Source organism: Callithrix jacchus, chromosome 19, assembly GCF_049354715.1.
Source record: "Callithrix jacchus isolate 240 chromosome 19, calJac240_pri, whole genome shotgun sequence".
In the NCBI taxonomy this organism is placed as follows: Eukaryota; Metazoa; Chordata; class Mammalia; order Primates; family Cebidae; genus Callithrix; species Callithrix jacchus.
In genome coordinates, this window is record NC_133520.1 from 14,705,090 (window position 1) to 14,726,503 (window position 21,414).

The 21,414-nt window shown below is 40.6% G+C and overlaps 1 protein-coding gene across 3 annotated transcripts in view; it reads left to right on the forward strand.

Moving 5' to 3' along the window:
* Positions 1-21,414, forward strand: part of PTPN14 (protein tyrosine phosphatase non-receptor type 14) — a 198,260-nt gene that overhangs the window by 92,415 nt on the left and 84,431 nt on the right. For all 3 annotated transcript variants that reach the window (XM_002760523.7, XM_035281339.3, XM_035281338.3), the window contains one exon: positions 4,049-4,218. In XM_002760523.7, the coding sequence (XP_002760569.1) occupies positions 4,049-4,218 (170 nt within the window). The remainder of the gene's footprint in view (positions 1-4,048; positions 4,219-21,414) is intronic.

Below are 21,414 nucleotides of genomic sequence, written 5' to 3' on the forward strand. Positions count from 1 at the left end.
TTAAAATGCAATACCCCAAACCAAACAAATGAGGAAGCTGCTCACATAAAAATGACATTTTAGTGTGGCTTTCCCTACTTGGTTTCATTGTAGTGCATTTTTTGTCGTTGCTTCAGAGATGTGGTTCCTGTCCTTGAGGACTGGTTCTCCTGGCTTCTTTTCTCATCATTGCAGTAGTCTTATTGCAGGACTCATGGCACCAGAGCTGTGTCTTCTAGTTTTCTTAAGAAAACTAGAGCAATAAAATGAGATTCATACCTCACCCAGAGGAGGTTTCATAAGGATTAAATGAGTCTGGCTTACATTTGGTGCCTGAGATATAAACAGAACAAATATCTCAGGCATTTTCTCAGGTAGTATGATGGGATTCTCTTGGTGTCATGAAGAAGGTTTCTGTTTGTAGTCATCCACCACGCTTTCTTCCACATGTGGCAATGTTTAGCAGCTAAGCTCAGCTTCCAAAATTGAGCTAGAGTGTAAATTGGCAAGTCAGCCAGGAGCCAGCCTGGTGGGGTCTCAGCTGGGCTTGATGGAATTAATAGTTCCTTGGATAATATACAGGAAGTTGATTGGTGCACATGCTAGTTGAAACGAGACCTTAGGCTCTGATTCTGTTTCCTGTGAGGCACTGTATAGATGTAGGAGAATAAATGTGTGCTGTATTGTACTTTTGAGGCAGTCTTTCTACTCCAGAGTAGGGAAATAGCTGGAGGAAGAACAAGAGGAGTAGGATGGGAATGGAAAAGTTACATTGGGCATAGCTTCAAAAGTCAATGTGGGGATGGGGATCTCATAAATGGACTTTTCTTCCTGCTAGAGAACTGAATTTCACACTTCTAAAGGTAGGACATGCTGGCTGTGAATAGGTACAGACTCTGTTGTCCAGATTACCTGCCTCCCCCAATTTTGCCCACACACTGGAAACCCCATTTCTTGAGTAGTTATGTAATTATTTCATTGGATAATTACTTGGTGAGTCACCCTGAAATATTCTGTGTCCTTTGGAAGATGCCATACCACGGCAATGAAAAATTTATGTCATGAGTTAGGTTTTTTCTTTAGAAGTGGTTTGCTTTGTTATTTAGAGCTGTGGTTCAAGATTATTGCCTTACTATCATTTCTCTTGTACCTCATCATTCTCCTCGTGTGCATATGTATTTATGCACAGGAGTGTGTGTGTGTGTGCATCTGTAGTATGAATTTTGTGTATGTTTTATGTTGTATGCATGCACATGCATGTTTGTGTGTGTGTGCTCCATGGAGTATTCTTTCTCTGAGTGTTTTCTGGGGTGGAAGTCAGGTCTGGTTTAATGATCTGGATGGATGAGAATGAGAGAAGGAAATTTAAAATAGAAGCTTTCAAGGCATAGAAGCAATAAAATTTTTAAGTGTTTTTCAAAATCGATTGTAGAACATTTATGCAGTTACTATGGTCCTCTATAATTTGAATATTACTAATTTGAATGAAATATTGACCATAAAAGTATCTCCTAAATGTCAAAACTACTTCTAGTGAAAGATAATAAATCATCGTTAGCCTGTTAAGCAAATGTGAAGCTTGCCCGCTGTTGCTCCACTCATGCTTATAAAAAGGGCTCTTTTCCAACTTTAATAATTGCTGCATAGCACATTAATTACATATATTACCTAATTTATTATATGGAGACTCAATCCTAGGCTTCAAAATACGGTGGAATACCCTCATATGGCCCTGTGTTCCATAAAGGAATTCAGTATAATGCAGAACTACTTTGGACCCTCTTCAGACAAGTTGCTTGAACTGAATACCCGGAAGACTTCATGTTAATGTTAGCTTAATCTACATCATAGATCTCAGAAGATGGCATCAGAGTGATGTTCCAGTGTCCCATTATCACCTTTCATGAGATCCTCAAAATCTTAGTGGAAGTGTAGCTTTGGGATTTTTTTTTCCTTACATCTTTTTAATATTTGTTATTTGTAGATGTCCCAGCTTCTACCTTTGCCTGCTCTTTCTCACTGACTCCCAGATAAACCCCTGTTTTCTAATTCTCTGGTTCATAGAGATGTCAGTAGTGCTGATGAGAAAGATTCGTGAGGTTTGCCTGCTTTCATTTTTTTGATGATGATGGTGGTGGCAGTGGTAACAGGAGCAGTAGTCGTGAAGCCGCAGCAGCAGGAGAAGGTACCGCTTATGAATGAGTGACTTACCATGTGCCATGCAGGTGATTGACAGCTGTGATCTCATTTACACCTCTCAGAGCCTGTGGGTGAGAGTTGTAACCATCATCCCCATTTTACAGAAGAGAAAACTCTGAGGGTGTAGAAGGTTCAATGACTTGTGTAAAGTTACTGAGACAGTGAGTGCAAAAGCTGGGAGATGGACTGACTTCGAAGTCTGTTTTCTTTCTCTTCAGCCACATTTTATTTCTTCTTGTCGTCACTCAGGTTGGAACAATTAATTGACTCACTGGAGCTAGGAAATTAATAATAGGGTCAGAATTTATCCAAGTTAGTTTGTCTAAGCTGATAGAAATATAACCTTGGCTCTGGCTGTTGACATTTTGTTCCTCAAGAAATGCACGGATTTCTGGTCTGAACTTGTCATTTGGAACATCATGGGGGAAAGCTTGTCAAACCGTTACCCCCATCACAAAGTGGATCCATTTAAAATATCCTTTAAAGCATCTGGGTCTGCAGCTTTATGTAGGCAAGGGCACGTCTGGTTTTCTAGTAAAGTCAGAGTTAAAGCTTCATTAGAAATGTTGGCGGGGTTGTGGCAGGGATTGATCTGTGGCAGAGTTGAGGGGGCAGCCAGCTGGAGTGGAAACATCGGCATAAGAATGCCTTTGGAAATTAAACATGGAATGAAAACATTCTTTTGAAGGCAGATTTCCAGGTGTGCTGTAAACCATTCTAGGCTGTAATTGAAATATAAAAGAATCTTCAAAAGCAGAGATCTATTTTTTGGTGATTATTGTGCTAATCCTGAAATCCTAGTATGAATTAATATAAAAGATGGGATTGAGTGCATGGAAGTACGTGTTTTAATCATTTAGCATGTTGTTCAAAACGAAACTGGTTTAGGCTTCAAGTCTAAGGGTGAAAATCTCACTTTCATCTATCAAATCCCACCATAATCTGCCAAGAACAGCCACCAGGGGCTCCTGCAGCAGCTGTGAAGAGGCAATCCTTCCTCTCTCAAAGCCTGATATGGGGGGAGATTTGCTGCAGTTCGTGTATAATAAAGTGGAAGAGGATGATACTTTTTAAAGCACATGAAAAGAGTGAATAAATTCTCAGTTACAATCTGGTACTGTGTGAAAATACTCTATAGTGCAGAAGCTTTCAGCTGGCAGGCAGTTTTGTCTTAGGAATTGAGTAATAAGTTACTTTGCAGCAGGTGCAAGAGCAATGTTGGCCTTTGCCAGTGTGCTCCATGTGAGATCATGAAGCATACAGGAGGCACACAGTAAAGGCAGCCTTCAGATGTTAGCGGAAGAGTCAGCACTGGCCCTTCCCTGTGCGACTCCTCTTACCTCACATGGGCACATTGGCATCTACAAGCACAAATAGTAGTAATGAGTAGGGATACTGCATCTGGATGCTCCATGTACGTTAAGTAGTGTGTGGTTGTGGTTTCTTTTTTCTCTTTTTTTTTGAGACGGAGTTTCGCTCTTGTTACCCAGGCTGGGGTGCAATGGCGCGATCTCGGCTCACCGCAACCTCCGTCTCCTGGGTTCAGGCAATTCTCCTGCCTCAGCCTCCTGAGGAGCTGGGATTACAGGCACGCGCCACCATGCCCAGCTAAATTTTTGTATTTTTAGTAGAGATGGGGTTTCACCATGTTGACCAGGATGGTCTCGATCTCTTGACCTGGTGATCCACCCGCCTCGGCCACCCAAAGTGCTGGAATTACAGGCTTGAGCCACCGCGCCCGGCCAGCTGGATCTTGTATATAGGCTGGGGAACCCCAGGTGTGATGCAGCATGCTGGAGTCTTGTTTCTTGTGTAGCTTTGGGATGCTTGTGGTGAGCATGAACTGATGTTATTTTACCCTTTTATCTAGACGCACTACTTTGGCCTGTGGTTTCTCAGCAAGAGCCAGCAAGCGCGATGGGTGGAGCTGGAGAAACCTCTGAAGAAACATCTGGACAAATTCGCTAATGAGCCTCTGCTTTTCTTTGGAGTCATGTTCTATGTGCCAAATGTGTCATGGCTTCAGCAAGAGGCCACAAGGTAGGTGCATTTCCCCCTGTGTTCCATATAAGGGTGTTGACTAACTGTGAGGCTTCCAATGAAGTAGATGAGCTGGTTGACTTAGGGGTGTGTGGGTGTGGGTGTAGGTGTGTGCTGGGGAAGAGGGTAAAATAGTTGGGGATTGTTTATTCATTGCTTTGCAGCTTTAGAGTTTTGGTTGAATCCATGTAGATAACCGCAGCAGTTTTCTGTAACGCTGGTAGGGCAGTAGGGATCCTGAACCAGGTAGATTTTCGTCTTTAGACTGTGGGTAAAATAGGCATGCAAGAATTTAATAAAAAAAATTAATTACCTGGCCAGGCGTGGTGGCTCATGCCTGTACTCTCAACAGTTTGGGAAGCTGAGGTGAGAGGGTAGATTGAGGCAAGGAGTTTGAGGTCAGCCTGGGCAGCATAGCAAGACCCTGTCCCTACAAAAAGAAAAAAAAATACAAAAACCAGCTGGGCATGGTATCTTGTACCTTCAGTTGCAGCTACTCGGGATGCTGAGGTGGGATGATCACTTGAGCCCAGAAGTTCAAGGCTGCGTTGAGCTGTGATCATGCCACTGTACTCCAGCCTGGGCAACACAGTGAGACCCTGTCTCAAAAAAAAAAAAAAAAAACCAAAAAACGAAACGACCTAATTCTGTTTTGTCCATCCTTTTCCTAAAAATATCCCCACACAAAATGTACCATCATCAGACTTTGGATTTGAAGTCTGGAAATTTAACTAAAGGTGGGAGTAAAGTTAAGGAGGAAATTGTTAAGAGATCAAAAGGTTTGATGATTGTCCCTACTAAATAAAAGGGGACAAGAAGCCAGCAGTAGAGTGGAGAACCAGGTATTGGCCCCACCCAGCTACTCAGTGTCTGCTTTATCTCGGAGAAATCTCGTGCTGCCTTTGAAGCGATGTTTCCCCCTCTCATCTGTAAAGTGAGGGATTTGTGTAAGTTCATAAAGCATGCTCAGTGAATGGAATAAGTGCGTTCTTTTGGTGTTGGTATAGTTCATTTATTGGTAAGAGTTTTCCATTAAAATACTTGGACAGTCTCCTCATCGAATGGATATTTCTGGTAGGAAAAGGAATCACATAAACCCTCGACTTTTTGCCTTTTACTCGGACCTCGTCATCCTGAATGCTTGGGAGGCAATGCCGGGGACATGCCTACAAGAAGGAAGAGCATTCTACCTCATTTTTATGTAGTTTTTAGATTTTAAATTTCTGATATAAGGATGCACTTGAAATTTTTAAGTACATTTTAAGGCAATATTCTGCTTTCTTTCATTACTTTTTTTTTTTTTTGAGACAGAGTTTTGCTCTGTCACATAGGCTGGAGTGCAATGGCATGATCTTGGCTCACTGCAGCCTCCACCTCCCAAGTTCAAGTGATTCTTATGTCTCAGCCTCTGGAGTGGCTGGAATTAAAGGCGCATGCCACCATGCCCAGCTACTTTTTGTATCTTTAATAGAGATAGGTTTTCACCATGTTGGCCAGGCTGGTCTCAAACTCCTGACCTCAAATGATCTGTCTGCCTTGGCCTCTAAAGTGATAGGATTACAGGCATGAGCCACTATGCCCAGCCTCTGCTTTCTTTCTTTAATTTGGTTTATGTATTTTTTTTTTCCTTTTTTTTTTGGTGAGACACAGTCTTGCTCTGTCACCCACACTGGAGTGCAGTGGTACAGTCATAGCTCACTGCAGCCACAAACTTCTGGACTCCCGTAATCCTCCTGCCTCAGCCTCCTGAGTAGCTGGCACTACAGGCATGTGTCACCAAGCCTGGCTAATTTTTTTTTTCTTTGTAAAGATGAAGTCTCTCTGTATTTTCCAGGCTGGTCTTGAACTCCTGGCCTCAAGTGATCCTTCTATCTTGGCCTCTCACAAGTGCTGGGATTACAGGCATGAGCCACCTTGTGTCTTCTTTTTTCATTTTCTTTCTCTTTTATTTTTTTAATCAAAAGCTATTGTAAACAGATGCATATTTGCAAACAGAGGCCAAGAGTTAGTTTACACCCCGATCCAAAAACAACCTAGTGTTCAGTCTTCCATGTGATAGGCATTTAGAGCACTCTGTTGCATACCATTATTCCCTGGTTTCAAGTTCATTCACATATACAAGCTCTTCCTGTACAAGAAATGATTAACTCCTCAAAGTGTGATGATTTCTGTTGGCTTTTGAATCCTCCGAGTACCTTACACGGTGCTAGGAACACAGCATTAAGTTAATAAATACTTGCTGATTCTTGGCTCTCGGCCATTAAGTGCAAGATAATGAGTGATGAGGGTGAAACATAGACTAGAAACTAGTGCATTTTTTAAAAAAGTTACAAAATGAAGAAAATGTGCCGGGCGCGGTGGCTCACGCCTGTAATCCCAGCACTTTGGGAGGCTGAGGCGGGTGGATCACGAGGTCAAGAGATCAAGACCACACTGGTCAACATGGTGAAACCCCGTCTCTACTAAAAATACAAAAAATTAGCTGGGCATGGTGGCACGTGCCTGTAATCCCAGCTACTCAGGAGGCTGAGGCAGGAGAATTGCTTGAACCCGGGAGGCGGAGGTCGCGGTGAGCCGAGATCGCGCCACTGCACTCTAGCCTGGGTAACAAGAGCGAAACTCGGACTCAAAAAAAAAAGAAGAAGAAAATGTAGTATTTTTACTTACTTCACTTACAAGAAAAAGGAAGTATTATTAATCTAGACAGATCTATCCTGTAAGGCCTATTGGTGAGAAAGAGCAGTTGAAATAAAGAAGGACTCAATTATGTTCTATGAAGTTAAAAGAAAAAGGTTGTTTAAGCTTAGAAAAATTAAGTCTCACAAGGGCATGATAGTAGCTAGCTTTAGATACTTACAGACTCTTGTAAGAGGGGGCATTCTGTGTCAGCTATGGCCTAAAATTAGGGTCTGCAATAAGTGAAGTCCAAGGAGCTTAAGAATTTGACTTTTTGGCTCAATGTAGGAATACAGTTTCTAATAACTGAGCCATCTAAAAATGGAACAACACTTCCAAAAGGGTGAGAGCGCTGGTCTCTGTGAATGTTGTCGCGTGGACCAGGTAACCTATCCTGTAGAGAGAGCTGCCATATTGGGTAGGATGTTGGAATAGATCCGTGGTTCTTAAACAGACCAGGGCCTGCTGTATGATAGTCACCTGAAACTCTTATTATAAATATGATTCTAGAGCCGTACCAGAATTCTGGGTGTAAGTTTAGGGCTGAGAATCAAGAGGATGTTATTATTTAAAACAAATAGAACTACTCTGGTGTTTCTGATACTTGTCCAGCCTCAGGAATCAATGAATCAGTTAAACTGTAAAACTCTTTACAGTTTTAGATTTTCCAGGGAAGTAAACTTAATGCTGCATTGTTTGACTGTCAATAGTTGCATTCATAGACTAAAACAAAAGGTATTTAAATTTCAAAGAGGGGGGGAGTATAGAGTAAAAGTTGAGGTAGCGGTCGTTACTAAGTGTGGGATATAGGAAGGACTTTTCTTTTTTCCTTTAGAATTTATTTTTGCTTAGTTAGCTTGGTTTATTTCAGATAAAGATTAATAAGGAAAGAATTGTTTTCCAATACAGAATTTTGAAGCAAACTGTGTTACTGACATTTGATCAGAAAAACTAACAAAAATTTTTAAACATTGAAAGATACTTTAAGATTTAAACACTGGAACTAAATTATGTAGATTTCAGGTCTAACCAACTCTTCACGGCAAAGAATGTTGCAGGTTAGGAGCTGGCTTAACATGCAGCATTTTGTCTGTGCCTGAGTGTGTATGTTTGCAGCATTGCAGAAATTTTTGTTGTCCCCAAGGGGCCCTAAAACTGGAACGTGCCAAGGTGTGTCAGAGTGACTAAAAGATTAAAAAGCTGGGACGATAGAGGAATATGAGAAAAAAAAAGTTGTAAGAGTTGAAAGAAAAGTTGATAGGAAGAAAGGAAAAAAGGAATTACATATATTTGGGAAGGTTGAGGGCCACCAACCACGATCAGGTGTGATTCAGCGAGACATGCCATAGGTTATAGGCTTACGGATAAAGGAAACCTGGTTTGGACAGAATAACATTTTAAAATGCTCGAGTTTTCTCAGTGTGGTGTTGGAGATGGACACATGAGCTGAACACAAGTGAAGAATGCTACAGTGCTTAAGAGCCTTTGGGAATCTCAGCCTTCTTGGGAGGTTTTAGCAGCATCTGAGTTCCCAACCGAATATTGAAATTGCCTTCCAGGCAGCTCAGCCAAGGGGAAGCAGTGGTGGTGGGGCAGGATTCCAGAGGAATGTTTCACAGAAGGCCCCAACAACATTCATTAGGATCGGGTTAATGACTAACTCTCCAGTCATCCGCTGTTATCCCAGTTACCAGGCATCTCAGGTGGAGATGGGCTTTGGCATCTCTAAGAGCACCTGGGATCTGCAGTGTCTGACACGAAACAGTTAGTCTTTGTGATGCCCTGCAGAGTAAGATATTTGCATAGATTAGAAATAGAAATCTGTCTTTCATTTTCGGGCAGCCCGTTGGAGGAGGCAACCATTCAACCATCTGTGCTGAAAAAATAAGCCTTTGTCTCGAGCCAACCAAACTTGTTTTCACCCAACACATGTTTGCAATGGTTTGGCTACTTCTGTTTGAGAACAGGTTCTATAACATTAGTCATGACCAGCCATTTCTTTGAACAAAGACAGAGAGTCTAGATCAGTACTCTGGTTGGTTTTTCTTTCTTTCTTCTTCTTCTTCTTTTTTTTTTTTTGCTGTGTATGTGAACCTGTGTGTGTGTGTATGTGAACCTGTGTGTGTGTGTGTGTGTGTGTGTGTGTGTGTGTGTGTATATGTATATGTGTATATATATGTATATCAAGACATATATAGGAGTAAAAGGAGGATATATTTAAAAGCTATTTACTTAATTTATTGTCCCCAGAGAATTCTACCCATGGAAATTTTTAGGTCAATAATATATTCAGAACAACACAACAAAAATGTGAGAATGAGAATGACATTGATTGACAATTGTTTAATAAAGTGATTGACTTTGTTAAAATTATCAAGTCCAAATTGGTTTAAATTAGAAAATTAGGAAGCACTGCTTTTTGACATTAATTTGACATACTGTGTCTCATCTGCTAGATATGACTTTTGAGGAGCAAGTCTCTTCATAAGTGAGGGAAATCTGCCAAGACGCTATGATTGTGTTGGATAAGAAATAGATAACTCGGGCCCTACTTTAAGGTGTTAATTGAATGAGAAAATGAAAGATAGTAAAAGGAAAATACACCAGCGGGGGTGGGGGGTTACAAATAAAAGGAAAAAAGAAGAAATCCCTTGATATTGTCATAGAAGTGATTAAGCTAGTGAAAAGGACATGCTCTCTAGACAGATGGGGGGATGAGTCATGAAACCATAGGATTTAAAGAGATTAAGAACCACCGAGTTCGTTAACCCCACTCCAAACTGTAAGATATATGACCTTGGGGCTTCGAAAATGTTAGCTTTCCCCCCGTTGGCTAAAATGACTCAAGGGATGAGACCACTGTAATTTTTTCCATTTTGCTTTGCTTCTCAGATTCCTTTTTGCCAGCTTTTCTGTCTTCCCCAGCATGTTCTCCTGACTCAAAGGAAAGATTTTTGTAATGTGTTTTAATGATTTGCATAGCAACAGGCTCATTATAAACACATGGTTTTCACATTTTTCTGGACACGGAAAGAAAAAAGATGGCTTATGAGAGGTGGAGAAATTCTTATTCAAACAGAAGGGTACTTAATAATAGCCAGGAACGCCAGAAGATTGCCAGCCAAGATCACTGCTTTTAGTTTAGGCCTGGGGTTTTTCCAAGTCTTTCTCAAGCAAGGAAGTCCCTCTTTAATTTCTTCAATACTAAGGAGAAAACTTTTAAAAGAAAAGGTAATTTTTGAAGCGTAAATTTTTTTTTTTTTTTTTGAGGAAGGGAGGAAGGCAGGAAGGGAGGGAAGGAGGAAGGGAGGGAGGGAAGGAAGGGAGGGAAGGAAGGAAATCAAGCAATGATAGAGACATTGCCGACCTGGATCTAGAGGTTTACAAGTTGATTTCTTTTTTTTGAGACGGAGTTTCACCCTTCTTACCCAAGCTGGAGTGCAATGGCGCGATCTTGGCTCACCGCAACCTCCGCCTCCTGGGTTCAGGCAATTCTCCTGCCTCAGCCTCCTGAGTAGCTGGGACTACAGGCACGCGCCACCGTGCCCAGCTAATTTTTGTATTTTTAGTAGAGGCGGGGTTTCACCATGTTGACCAGGATGGTCTCGATCTCTTGACCTTGTGATCCACCCGCCTCGGCCTCCCAAAGTGCTGGGATTTTTTTTTCCTTTTTTTTTGAGAGAAGGAAAGAAAAAAAAAATGAGTAAAGGAGAGGAAGAAAGAGGAAGAGAAAGAGGGAGGGTGAATGGAAATATTGCTTTATTCTGAAAAAAAAAAAAAAAAAAAAAAGGGTATTAATAATGGCCAATCAATGTTTCATTTAAACTTATGAGTAGGTGTGATGTGGTATTGACAAGAATGTATATTTTGTGTATTTGAAGTGGAGAGCTCTATAAATATTTATTAAGTTTACTTGTTCCAGATCTGAGTTCGTGTCCTTGATATCCTTCTTAATTTTCTGTCTCATTGAATCTAAGTCTCTATGTATCTGGGTGTTAGGATCATTAGCTCTTGTTGTTGCATTGAACCTTTTACCACTATATCTTTGTTGCTTTAAAATCTATTTTATCCGATATGAGAATTGCAACTCCTGCTTTTTATTTATTTATTTATTTATTTTTGCTCTCCATTTGGTTGGTAAATCTTTCTCCATCCCTTTGTTTTGAGTCTTTGTGTATCCTTGCATGTGAAACAGGTCTAGATGTAACATGCCTTTGGGTTTTGGCTGTGTCTTTTGATTGGGGGATTTAGTCCATTTAAATTTAGGGTTACTGCCATTTGATGTTAACTGGCTGTTTGATCCATTCGTTGATGTAAATTCTTCTTTATGTTATAGTGCTCTTTACTTTTTGATATATTTTTAGAACGGCTAATACTGGTTGTTTCTTTCTGTGTGTAATGTGAAGAGTAAATTTAAGCTATAAACTTCTAAGTTGCTGAGTGCATGCATGGTTTCTAAAATTTTAAATTGTGAGGTTTTTTTTTTTTTTTTTTGAGATGGAACTCTTGTTACCCAGGCTGGAGTGCAATGGCGCGATCTCGGCTCACCGCAACCTCCGTCTTCTGGGTTCAAGCAATTATTCTACCTCAGCCTCCCAAGTAGCTGGGATTACAGGCGCGCACCACCATGCCCAGCTAATTTTTGTATTTTTAGTAGAGACGGGGTTTCACCATGTTGACCAGGATGGTCTCGATCTCTTGACCTCGTGATCCACCCGCCTCGGCCTCCCAAAGTGCTGGGATTATAGGCGTGAGCCACCATACCCGGCCTTTTTTTTTTTTTTTTTTTTTAACCAAAACATGTTTGTCTTTGCATTACTCGCTGTTGACTGTTACGTTTGCACAGTGCACAGGAGCTTCTAATTGTCCTAATGAGGTCAGATAACATTACTTCCTTTTCCAGGACATCTTAGTAGCTTCCCTGTTCGGGTGGGGCTATCCATCCTATTAATGATGAGCACTCTACAGAATTAACAGAGTGCAACTACTGCTATAGCCAATAGTCAGTCGCTCCATTTGCCAAGGAAGATTTTAGTATACTCTCGTACATCTGGCGGAGACATCAGGTCCACAGGACCTGTTCTACTGGTGGGTGCTACCTCTGTTTTCTGTGCTTCTCAACCATTACGGGCATCCCCTACTCTTAGGATCAGTGGTCTATCATACATCTCCCAGTTCTTCCAAAGTCCTGGGCTCCCAGGCTGTATTCTAGCCAGCCAGGAAAAACTGCCTAGCAGTTATCACTAGGAGGATTTCTAAAATACTTTATCTCTGTATGGGCTTGCATGGAGCATTCTTAAATGTTAAAGATAGTTCCTGTCTGGGAAAAACTAACTGGAAGAGTTGTCTTTCAACAGAGAATACATGCCCACATTTAAAGTTGTGCTATTTAGGCACCAGAAGGAGGGTAAGTGCATTTTTGTGAGTGAAGTAAGTGACAAGGGAGTTAGGTTAATGCATTTTTGGACAATGATGGGAATCCCCTTTTTCCAGTTACACATTTGGGCCTATGGCATATGAAACCCAGACTAGGCGAAGCTCTGTATCTTCATAAGGGTTAAAATGGTGTTTTGGTATGTGCCTGTGTGTGCTTAAACTAGGTTTCAGGAGGTAGTTCCAGTGACCTTACAATAGCTTTCTTCACCTTTCCTTTCTTGTAAATACCAATACTTTTCCCCCTTAGACTCCTGCAATCTGCCTTGTGTGCTGTTGTAAACAAGTTAGTTGTACAACCAGTATTTAAGGTGTCTCTTTTAAACGCTCTGATTACGGTAGTATTTCCATTGCCTTTTACAACACCCTTTATTTTGTTCCGCCAGTTCTTTTAGTTCTTGTATTATTTTGAAATGTCATTTTAATGGATATTTAAAGTTTACCCGTGGGCTGGGATACAGGGACTCCCTTCAAGTCTTAAGATTCAGCATGAATTCCCTGTGAAGAATACACTTTGCTGAGAATAGCAAATTCTTCTCCTGGCCAGCGCCAGCTAGTGAATGGGAAATTGTTCTCTTTATGTTGGTTATTGAGAATGGAATTATTTCTGCCAGATATTTTAGAAATTTTAAGATGCAGTTGATCTTGTGATCTAATCTCAAACATTCTGTGTGGTTAATGTAATGTACAATGTGATGAGAGAAGATGGCTGTCTGCAATAAGATGATGGTGAGGTACAGCACCACACAGCTATATCTCAAGCAGCTTTGACTTCATTTCCGCGTATTTGATTTACTAGAGATTGGTTTGAATTTGTCTTAGTCTACACTGCTGACCCTGTTTACTTCCAGGGGACGGCTATGCCATTGCTTTGGTGAAACCCAGGGCATATGTCTCCTGGGACCAGGGCCAGCTTCATGGGTCTGTGACCTGTGCGGTTAGTTGCCCGGTACCCCGTGCTCAGAAGTGCCCCGTAGTTGGTTTAGTGCTCTGCTGTTGCCATCCTGAAATTTTTGGATTTTGAACAGTATACCCTGCATTTTCATTTTGTACTAGACTCTGCACATTAAGTAACCAGCCCTTCCCAGGACAGCCTCCTGTTCCTTATACATCCATCTCTGTTCATTCACCTCTGCTTGTTTTGTTGTTACCTTGTGATTTACTCTTAAATATCGGTGGCTGTACTGACTTCAGGCTACTGTTATGGGTGTGATCAAAGAGAAAAAGCAAATTTAAAATACCCCCAGGGGAACAGAAATAAAATTTGCACTGTCTTTGCAAATAAGAAAATAGAAATGCAGCCCTGGTAACCATTATTACCCCTGGACCTGACTCACTGGGAAATCCTCACAGGAATTGGGAAGGTGGTATAGTCAGTTTGCTTTCTTTCAGGGAAGCTGATGGGATTAGCTTGTCTTGATCCTCAGCAAGGCTTTTCTTATGTTTTACTGTGAAGAAGATGACTCTTAAGAAAGTTTATACGCCGGGCGCCGTGGCTCACGCCTGTAATCCCAGCACTTTGGGAGCTGACGCCGGTGGATCACAAGGTCAAGAGATCGAGACCATCCTGGTCAACATGTTGAAACCCTGTCTCTACTAAAAATACAAAAATTTAGCTGGCCATGGTGGCACGTGCCTGTAATCCCAGGTGCTTGGGAGGCTGAGGCAGGAGAATTGCCTGAACCCAGGAGGCGGACCTTGCGGTGAGCCGAGATCGGGCCATTGCACTCCAGCCTGGGTAACAAGAGCGAAACTCCGTCTCAAAAAAAAGAAAGTTTATACTTGTATTAATTAAATTAAAACTATACAGTAGGTACCTTCTTCATTGTACAAGTTGTCCAAATCCATGAAGAGGTGTTGCTTCTTGTTTCTTTGCTCTTAAGAAAAAGATATGGTGGCCGGGCACGGTGGCTCAAGCCTGAAATCGCAGCACTTTGGGAGGCCGAGGCGGGTGGATCACGAGGTCAACAGATCGAGACCATCCTGGTCAACATGGTGAAACCCCGTCTCTACTAAAATTACAAAAAATTAGCTGGGCACGGTGGCGCGTGCCTGTAATCCCAGCTGCTCAGGAGGCTGAGGCAGGAGAATTGCCTGAACCCAGGAGGCGGAGGTTGCGGTGAGCCGAGATCGCGCCATTGCACTCCAGCCTGGGTAACAAGAGCGGAACTCCATCTCAAAAACAAAAAAAACAAAAAAAAAACAAAAAAAAAAAAAGAAAAAGATATGGTTTGAAAGACACGCAGTTAGGTAGTAGCTATTGAGGCAAACTACTGCTACTAGAACGTGAAGTATAGACAAATAAGATGAAGTTAACTTAGCTGTAAACATAATCTTAGCTGTTTCTCTGATATTCTTTCCCTTTAGGGAAAACAAGTAGTGAAAGAAATCAGTGTTCCTTTGTAATATCACTTGGCATAACTTCCTATTTATTGTAGGTGCCCTATAATGAAGACGAAACTCAAAACTTCAAAAGGAAATAAATCAGAGGCATTATTCATATTTCAAAAGGAGTCTTCATGTAATGTTTGTATTCTTTAATGCATCTGAGATGTTTGAGACTCTTTATAAAGCAAGGTATGCTTATATGTATATTTTAACCATTAGATAAGCAAAGTTTACCAAAAAAAAAAAAAACAAACAGATTGAGTATCCCTAACTCAAAAATTCAAAATCCATAATGCACCAAAATTTAAAACTTTCTGAGGGTCGACACGATGCTCAAAGGACATGCTCATTGAAGCGTATAGGAATTCTGACTTTTGGTTGAGAGATTCTCTCCTGGGTAAGTATATAATGCAAATATTTCAAAATCCGAAATCCTAAATATTTCTGGTCCCTAACATTTTGGATAAGTATACCGCAAAGAAACTTTGGCCTTTAAAGTGATAATTTTATTATTACGTATTTAAATCATACAGTTAATGTGTTTATTAGTATTTGATCTATTAGGAACTTTTCTCGAAAGCAAACAAAAATAATGTGTTTCTGTTGAACTATTTTGAAAAAATTTCTTAAGTAGAGGTACTGATTTTTATCCTTTGTGAATTCCTTGATTTTCAAAGATACATTCAGTCATTTCTTCACTCATTCATTGATTCCAAATTGTTCTTTATTAGTGTTACATTGTAGGATAGAGAAAGATTTCACAGTTCAATCCATAAAATAATAAAGGTTTGTAATAGAGCATGAGTTAAAATCTTCAGTGTCTACTTTTTCTAAAGCTTGGGTATAATATGATGCCATGTTGTAGTGTTTACCTTTCACAAAGGGGTGAAGAGGGGGAATAAACAACAGAAGCTATGTGAAGAGGTGCTCTGTCACGTCGAGGCATGCAGGCTGTGCCTTGTAAATTTTTAAGAGACATCTGCTTCCCCATAAAGGATTCTTAAGATTGTAGGGGTGTCATTATAATGGGTGGGATTGAGGATGGTGTGTTAATTTCAAAACAAAGAACATTTAAAAAAATCCTTTTTTAAAAAAAATCTTGAGGTTGGAGGAGGTGTAAAAATAGATGTTTTGGAGTTCTTTGCTGTACCGTTTTCCTGAATATCAGCATTGGGACATTGAGTTGCTGTGGAGTGGGTGGGGAGAGAGGAGGGAAGTCTCAAATGTGCTATATCCCACACGTTAAAGAAACTCACAGTGTCTGAGCAGCAGCAGAATCTAGAAAGCACAAGAATCCCAAACCTCGGAACCTTCCCAGCCTGAGGATATTATAGTTCTGTGTGGTTCTGTGGAAAAATGTAGTTGGTTCCATCACCAGATATAATGTAACAGTAGTAGTCATGGCAGCAGCTAACATTTATGTGCAGGGTCCTATGTGAAGTATCTCAGATTTTAATCTTTTTCAGTCCTCCCTAGAACTCTGTAAAGTGGGCACTGTAGCTGGTCCCTGAGAAAGAACTGTTTTTTAAATAACAGAAGTTTTTCCCTTAACAAGTGGAGATTTAGACTCACATAAGTGGAGTCTTTTACATTTCTTTGCCAGAGAAACACATGTATTCTTGCCTCTGTTCACCGGCTTTATCAGAGTAACAGTGAGTTTAGTTCTATTAAAAAGTCAGCAAAGAAATCCAGAGGGCTGACCTACCAGTAAGATCAGAGATTATAAACTAGTACTATGAGGGCTGATTCTGGTCTTCAGGCAGGATCGTTTTTCAAAGAAGTGAATTGGGATGCCTTGCAGAGAGGCATGTGCTGTCGAACTGGTCCTAGTTCTCCACTCCCTAGGGAGTTACAGTCAGCAACATTTACAGCTTCATGTGACCTGTCTGACCCTGTGGGTATTCAGGTCCTGACTGCTGATACTTGCACTTTCTGTATAACTTGAAGTGCATCTCAGTACTTGGGTCAACCCATACCTCTTCATTGACCCAGTTGGTTTTATGTCATTCAGCATCCAGCTGTCTTAACACTTGAGCTGCCTGTAAGAGACTGTAGGTGGTTGAGCTGAGTGTGAGAGTGTAACTTCCCTTAAGTGCTCATTTGAAAACTTCATTTCTATGTAAAGATCACTCCAGACTCCTGGATTGTATCTCCTTGTCAACTTTCTGTTGCAGAGCCATGGCTCAAATTATTCAGATTTCCTGTTTATTGCTCACAATATCTGTCTCCTCTCTGATTACCCATGAAAGGTTCCTGCACAGTAAGGGTACCAAGTGTCTTGTAGGCCAAAAAAGACATCATTCAAATCTTAAAGAGCCTATTTGAGAAAGATTCCTTTGCCTTCTATCAAGACAGAACAGAATGGCAGAGTTTTATATCTAAATATGAAACCCCACATATCAACAGATCACAGAGACCAGGTGCTTTATTTTACAGATGAAGAAACTGAGAAACACACAGATAAGGGGACTCTGCCCATAGTCACACAGCTGTTTAGTGACAAGCCTGGCTCTGAAGCTGGTTCTGGAATAGTTTTAGGTGAACCAAGCATGCTGACATCCGGTAGACAGGATTTATTTAAACATTCAAAAAGACTTTGCCAGTCCTCCCCTCCCCTCCCCTTAGCTGTAACGGCTAAGACACACTGTGGAATTGGAAGGGATGAGTTTTGTCAAAGAGAAGGAAGTAGTTTAGACAGAAGAACAAAGGGTAGAGGGAAACAGGCACTTCTTTGAGTGAGTCCTTTAAATAGTGAGCATTATGTAGAGAGTGGAATTAAGATGGGTTCTATTTAACATTTTTATCAGTGATCTCCAGCCCTGGGCACATAGTGAAAGTGCCAAGCTTTCAGATGACACTAAGTCCTTTAGAAGGGTGGAAAATTGAGACATTGCAAGTAAACAGTAGAGAGGTGTCAGCAGGTGTCAAGTTACCAGGTGTGACTCAAATAATGATACTGCTTTCTGATGTACTTTGTAAAAGCAGAGGAGGAGTAATCATAGCAGGACGTGTTGCAACATGTTTCCGTTTACAGCCGCCTAGCTCTCTCAAGGTCAGCTCGTCAATCTTGTGCTTGCAGCTGGGGAGAGTGAGTAGACATTTCGCCTGAGGTCTGCTGCCAGCGTACAAATGAGTTACCTTTACTCAGAGCAAAGCCCAGCAACTTTGACGAAAGCTTAACTGAAATGTGAGTTAGACACGTGGTCCTTTAGTAGAAAATCATGGAGATGAAGCAATGTTGGAAGAAATGCTTTTGACCAGCATAAATGTTTTGAAGGAAGTAGGAAAGATGTTTACGACAGTGACTAATGTGAGAAACCCATAGGTCTAAGAAAAACATGAAAAGGTCTGTCATTTGGATCCTTGAAATAAAATGGCCAACTGTGAAAAGATAGCTACTGATGAGGATACTGGTGGAAATTTTGAATCAAGTTATGTATCTGCCAGAACTCTATGTTTTGAATGATTGTTGGAATCAGCAAATAACTAGTATTTTGGTTTAATCTTCAAGGAAAACAATAGCTGGAAAGAAAACAATACAAAAAAACTACAAAGGAGAACATACTTTAGTTTAGTGTGGGAAGTAGGGGGAAAAATAAGAAAAAAGGAGAACAGCCTTGAAGACGTCACTCTCAGGTGTTTGTTTCTTGATCAGGATCTGTAAACTCCCTAAAATTAAGTTCTTGTGTTTAGAATCAGTCAGGAGATGATGCCTTTGTAAGGATTAGTTCACAAAGCGCCTGCCACTGTGCTCAGCACAGAGTAGGTATTCAAATAATGTTTGCTTTTTAAACAAAGAAGAGATATTAGAAGGTAGCAGGAAACTATTGCATCCCTCAGAGAGCTGTGCTGCTATCAGTCACCTGGCAGAAGAGTCTTTGTGACTCGCACTCACCAGAAATACAGGGCAAGAGCATTCTGGGAAATGGAGTGCAGCCTAGCCGGGTTGAGACATTACAATGTCACTCTGAGGCTTCCCACATTAATAGTGATCAGTAAAACCCAAATCACTGTAAACCATACCCTAGAAGAAACTCTACTGAATACAACTTTGGTACTGACTCATGAGTTCCAGAATTCAAAATGACTCCCCCAAAACAAATGATCTGATTTCACTGAAGATAATTTCAAATTTGTCCCATTTCCTCAGACAATTCCCAAAAGTGGAGTTGCAAAAAATAATTTAAGCAAATAATTTTTTCTGTTATTGTAGACAAATATTTCCCAAGGAGGTTCCCCACCCTCATCCCAGTCCCATACGAGGGAGCAGATCTGCGGCAGAGAACGCGGGCTGGTCCTGTGTCCTGGGCTGACTGTGAGAAGGTTAACGTTATCAGGCCTGTATGAAGAGACAGGATAAAGCCGGCCTTGCCTCGAAGCTTCCCAGGTGGTTAGAGCAGCTGTTGAGGATGGGAAGCCAGGTTGGCTGCCACTGGATGGGCCAGTCTGACCCAATGGTAATGTAGCGATACTTGTAACTTGAAGAGACTGTAGTTGTAGAAGATAAACAAATTCCAGTGAAAGATTATTTAGAGAGATGATGAACTCAAGATGAGTGACAATTATTTAAAAAATTAAAGTAAGACATGGGGGCCTGTTGGTTCTTTAGGTGTGTGGTCCTCAGTCTACATGCATCAGAATTGCCTATGGCATTTAAAAAAAAATACAGGTTCTAATCAAAATCTGGTTTTGATCATTGCCACAGGTGACTCTTATCATTTAAGTTTGGTTAAATGGAAGACAGCCGTATCTTCCTGATGTCTTTTCAGCTGTAGCTCGTCTTTTCTGTTAGTAGATGGCTGTTGGAGAATCTCAGGGTGGATTTTGGGGAAACTGGGAAGGAATGCAGGAGTTGCAAAGCTTGAAACATCTGGTTCAGGCTGGGGAATTTAGAGAATAGATGGCATGGTCTTATTTAGTAGAAGAATTGTGGGCATCTTCCTGGGGATCCTGGAAGGAACAGAATGGAGAATCCAAGGTTCTACAGCAGCTTTGGTCAGTTTGATTGTATTTCTTCTGTTTCAGAATATTTTAGCCTTCTAGGTAGTTAGACTTCTGTAATACACAATGCATAATATAATGAGTAACATGTCTCCTAAATAGATTTAGGGGATATATTTAATACTATTTATTGCATAAAAATTTAACCTTTTATGCATCCTTTCATTTATTATTAAATTTATAATAATAATAATAACTGGCTTGAATTACACTACTCTAGGACCCTAAAACCTTAAATGAGACTTCCCACTGTTTCTGCAGGCTTTGAAGTTATAGATTTAATTTTAATTTTTAAAATGAGAAATTTTCAGAACTGAGAATTCTACACATGGATTTCAGTAATTCTTTTGCCACTCTCTGATTTATTGCATTTATGTAAGTGTAAGACTAAATAATAGGTAAATTAAGAAAACAGTAAAATCATTTCAGTCAAATAAAATTCAGAGTTGTGAAAACATTGTTTCTTTCCATTATGTTTTTTTTTAAAAAATATTATTTCTGGCATTGATTTGTGAAATACTTGATTTCAGCTACCAAGTAGAAGTACACTATATTTAAGTAAAAAAAAAAAAAAAAAATTAAACACAGAGTGGCTTGGTTCTAGACAGCAGTTATCTTAACTTCCCAGACATCTGCGACTATTCCTTACTATACCTTGAGAGATTTTGTGTATTGTATTTGCACATATACAAACACAGCCATGATTTTATGATGAGCTGACTCTTGTTAAGGGTACTTAAAAGCATTATCCTGAGAGCTAATATTCTGACAGTCTTTTTTATTATTATTTTTTTGAGACGGAGTCTCACTCGGTCGCCCAGACTGGAGTGCATTGGCACAATCTCAGCCCATTGCAACCTCTGCCTCCTGGGTTCAAGCGATTATCCTGCCTCAGCCTCCCCAGTAGCTGGGATTACAGGTGCCTACCACCATGCCTGGCTAATTTTTATAGTTTTAGTAGAGACAGGGTTTCACCATGTTGGCCAGGCTGGTCTCAAACCTCTGACCTCAGGTAATCTCCCCACTCAGCCTTCCAAAGTGCTGGTATTACAGGCATGAACCAGTGCGCCCGGCCCTGACAGTCTTTAACCAAAAATTTCACACTTACTTTGAAAAATATGGTTTGAAAATATTTTATCCACCGCAAGTTGGAAAATGCCAGGTTTAAAAAAAAAACGGTATATATATATTTTACTTTATTTTAGATACAGGGGTATATGTGTGGGTTATATAGGTAAATTGTGTGTCATGGGAGTTTAGTGTACAGATTGTTTCATCACCCAGGTAATAAGCATTGTACCTGATGGGTAGTTTTTCAGTCCTTACCCTCTTCTTACCCTCCATCCTCAAGTAGGCCTTGGTGTCTATTGTTCCCTTCCTTGTGTTCATGTGTACTCAGTGTTTAGCTCCCACTGAAAACTGAGAACATGTAGTATTTGGCTTTCTGTTCCTATGTTAGTACACTTAGGATCATGCCCTCCACCTGCATCCATGTTGCTGCAGAGGACATGATCTTGTTATTTTTTGTGGCCGCATAGTATTCCATGGTGTATCTGTACCACATTTTCTTTATCCAGTCTACCACTGATGGACATTTAGGTTGATTCCATGTCTTTGCTATTGTGATTGGTGCTGCAAGTGAACATACATGTGCATGTGTCTTTAAAATAGAATATATATTCCCTTGGGTATATACCC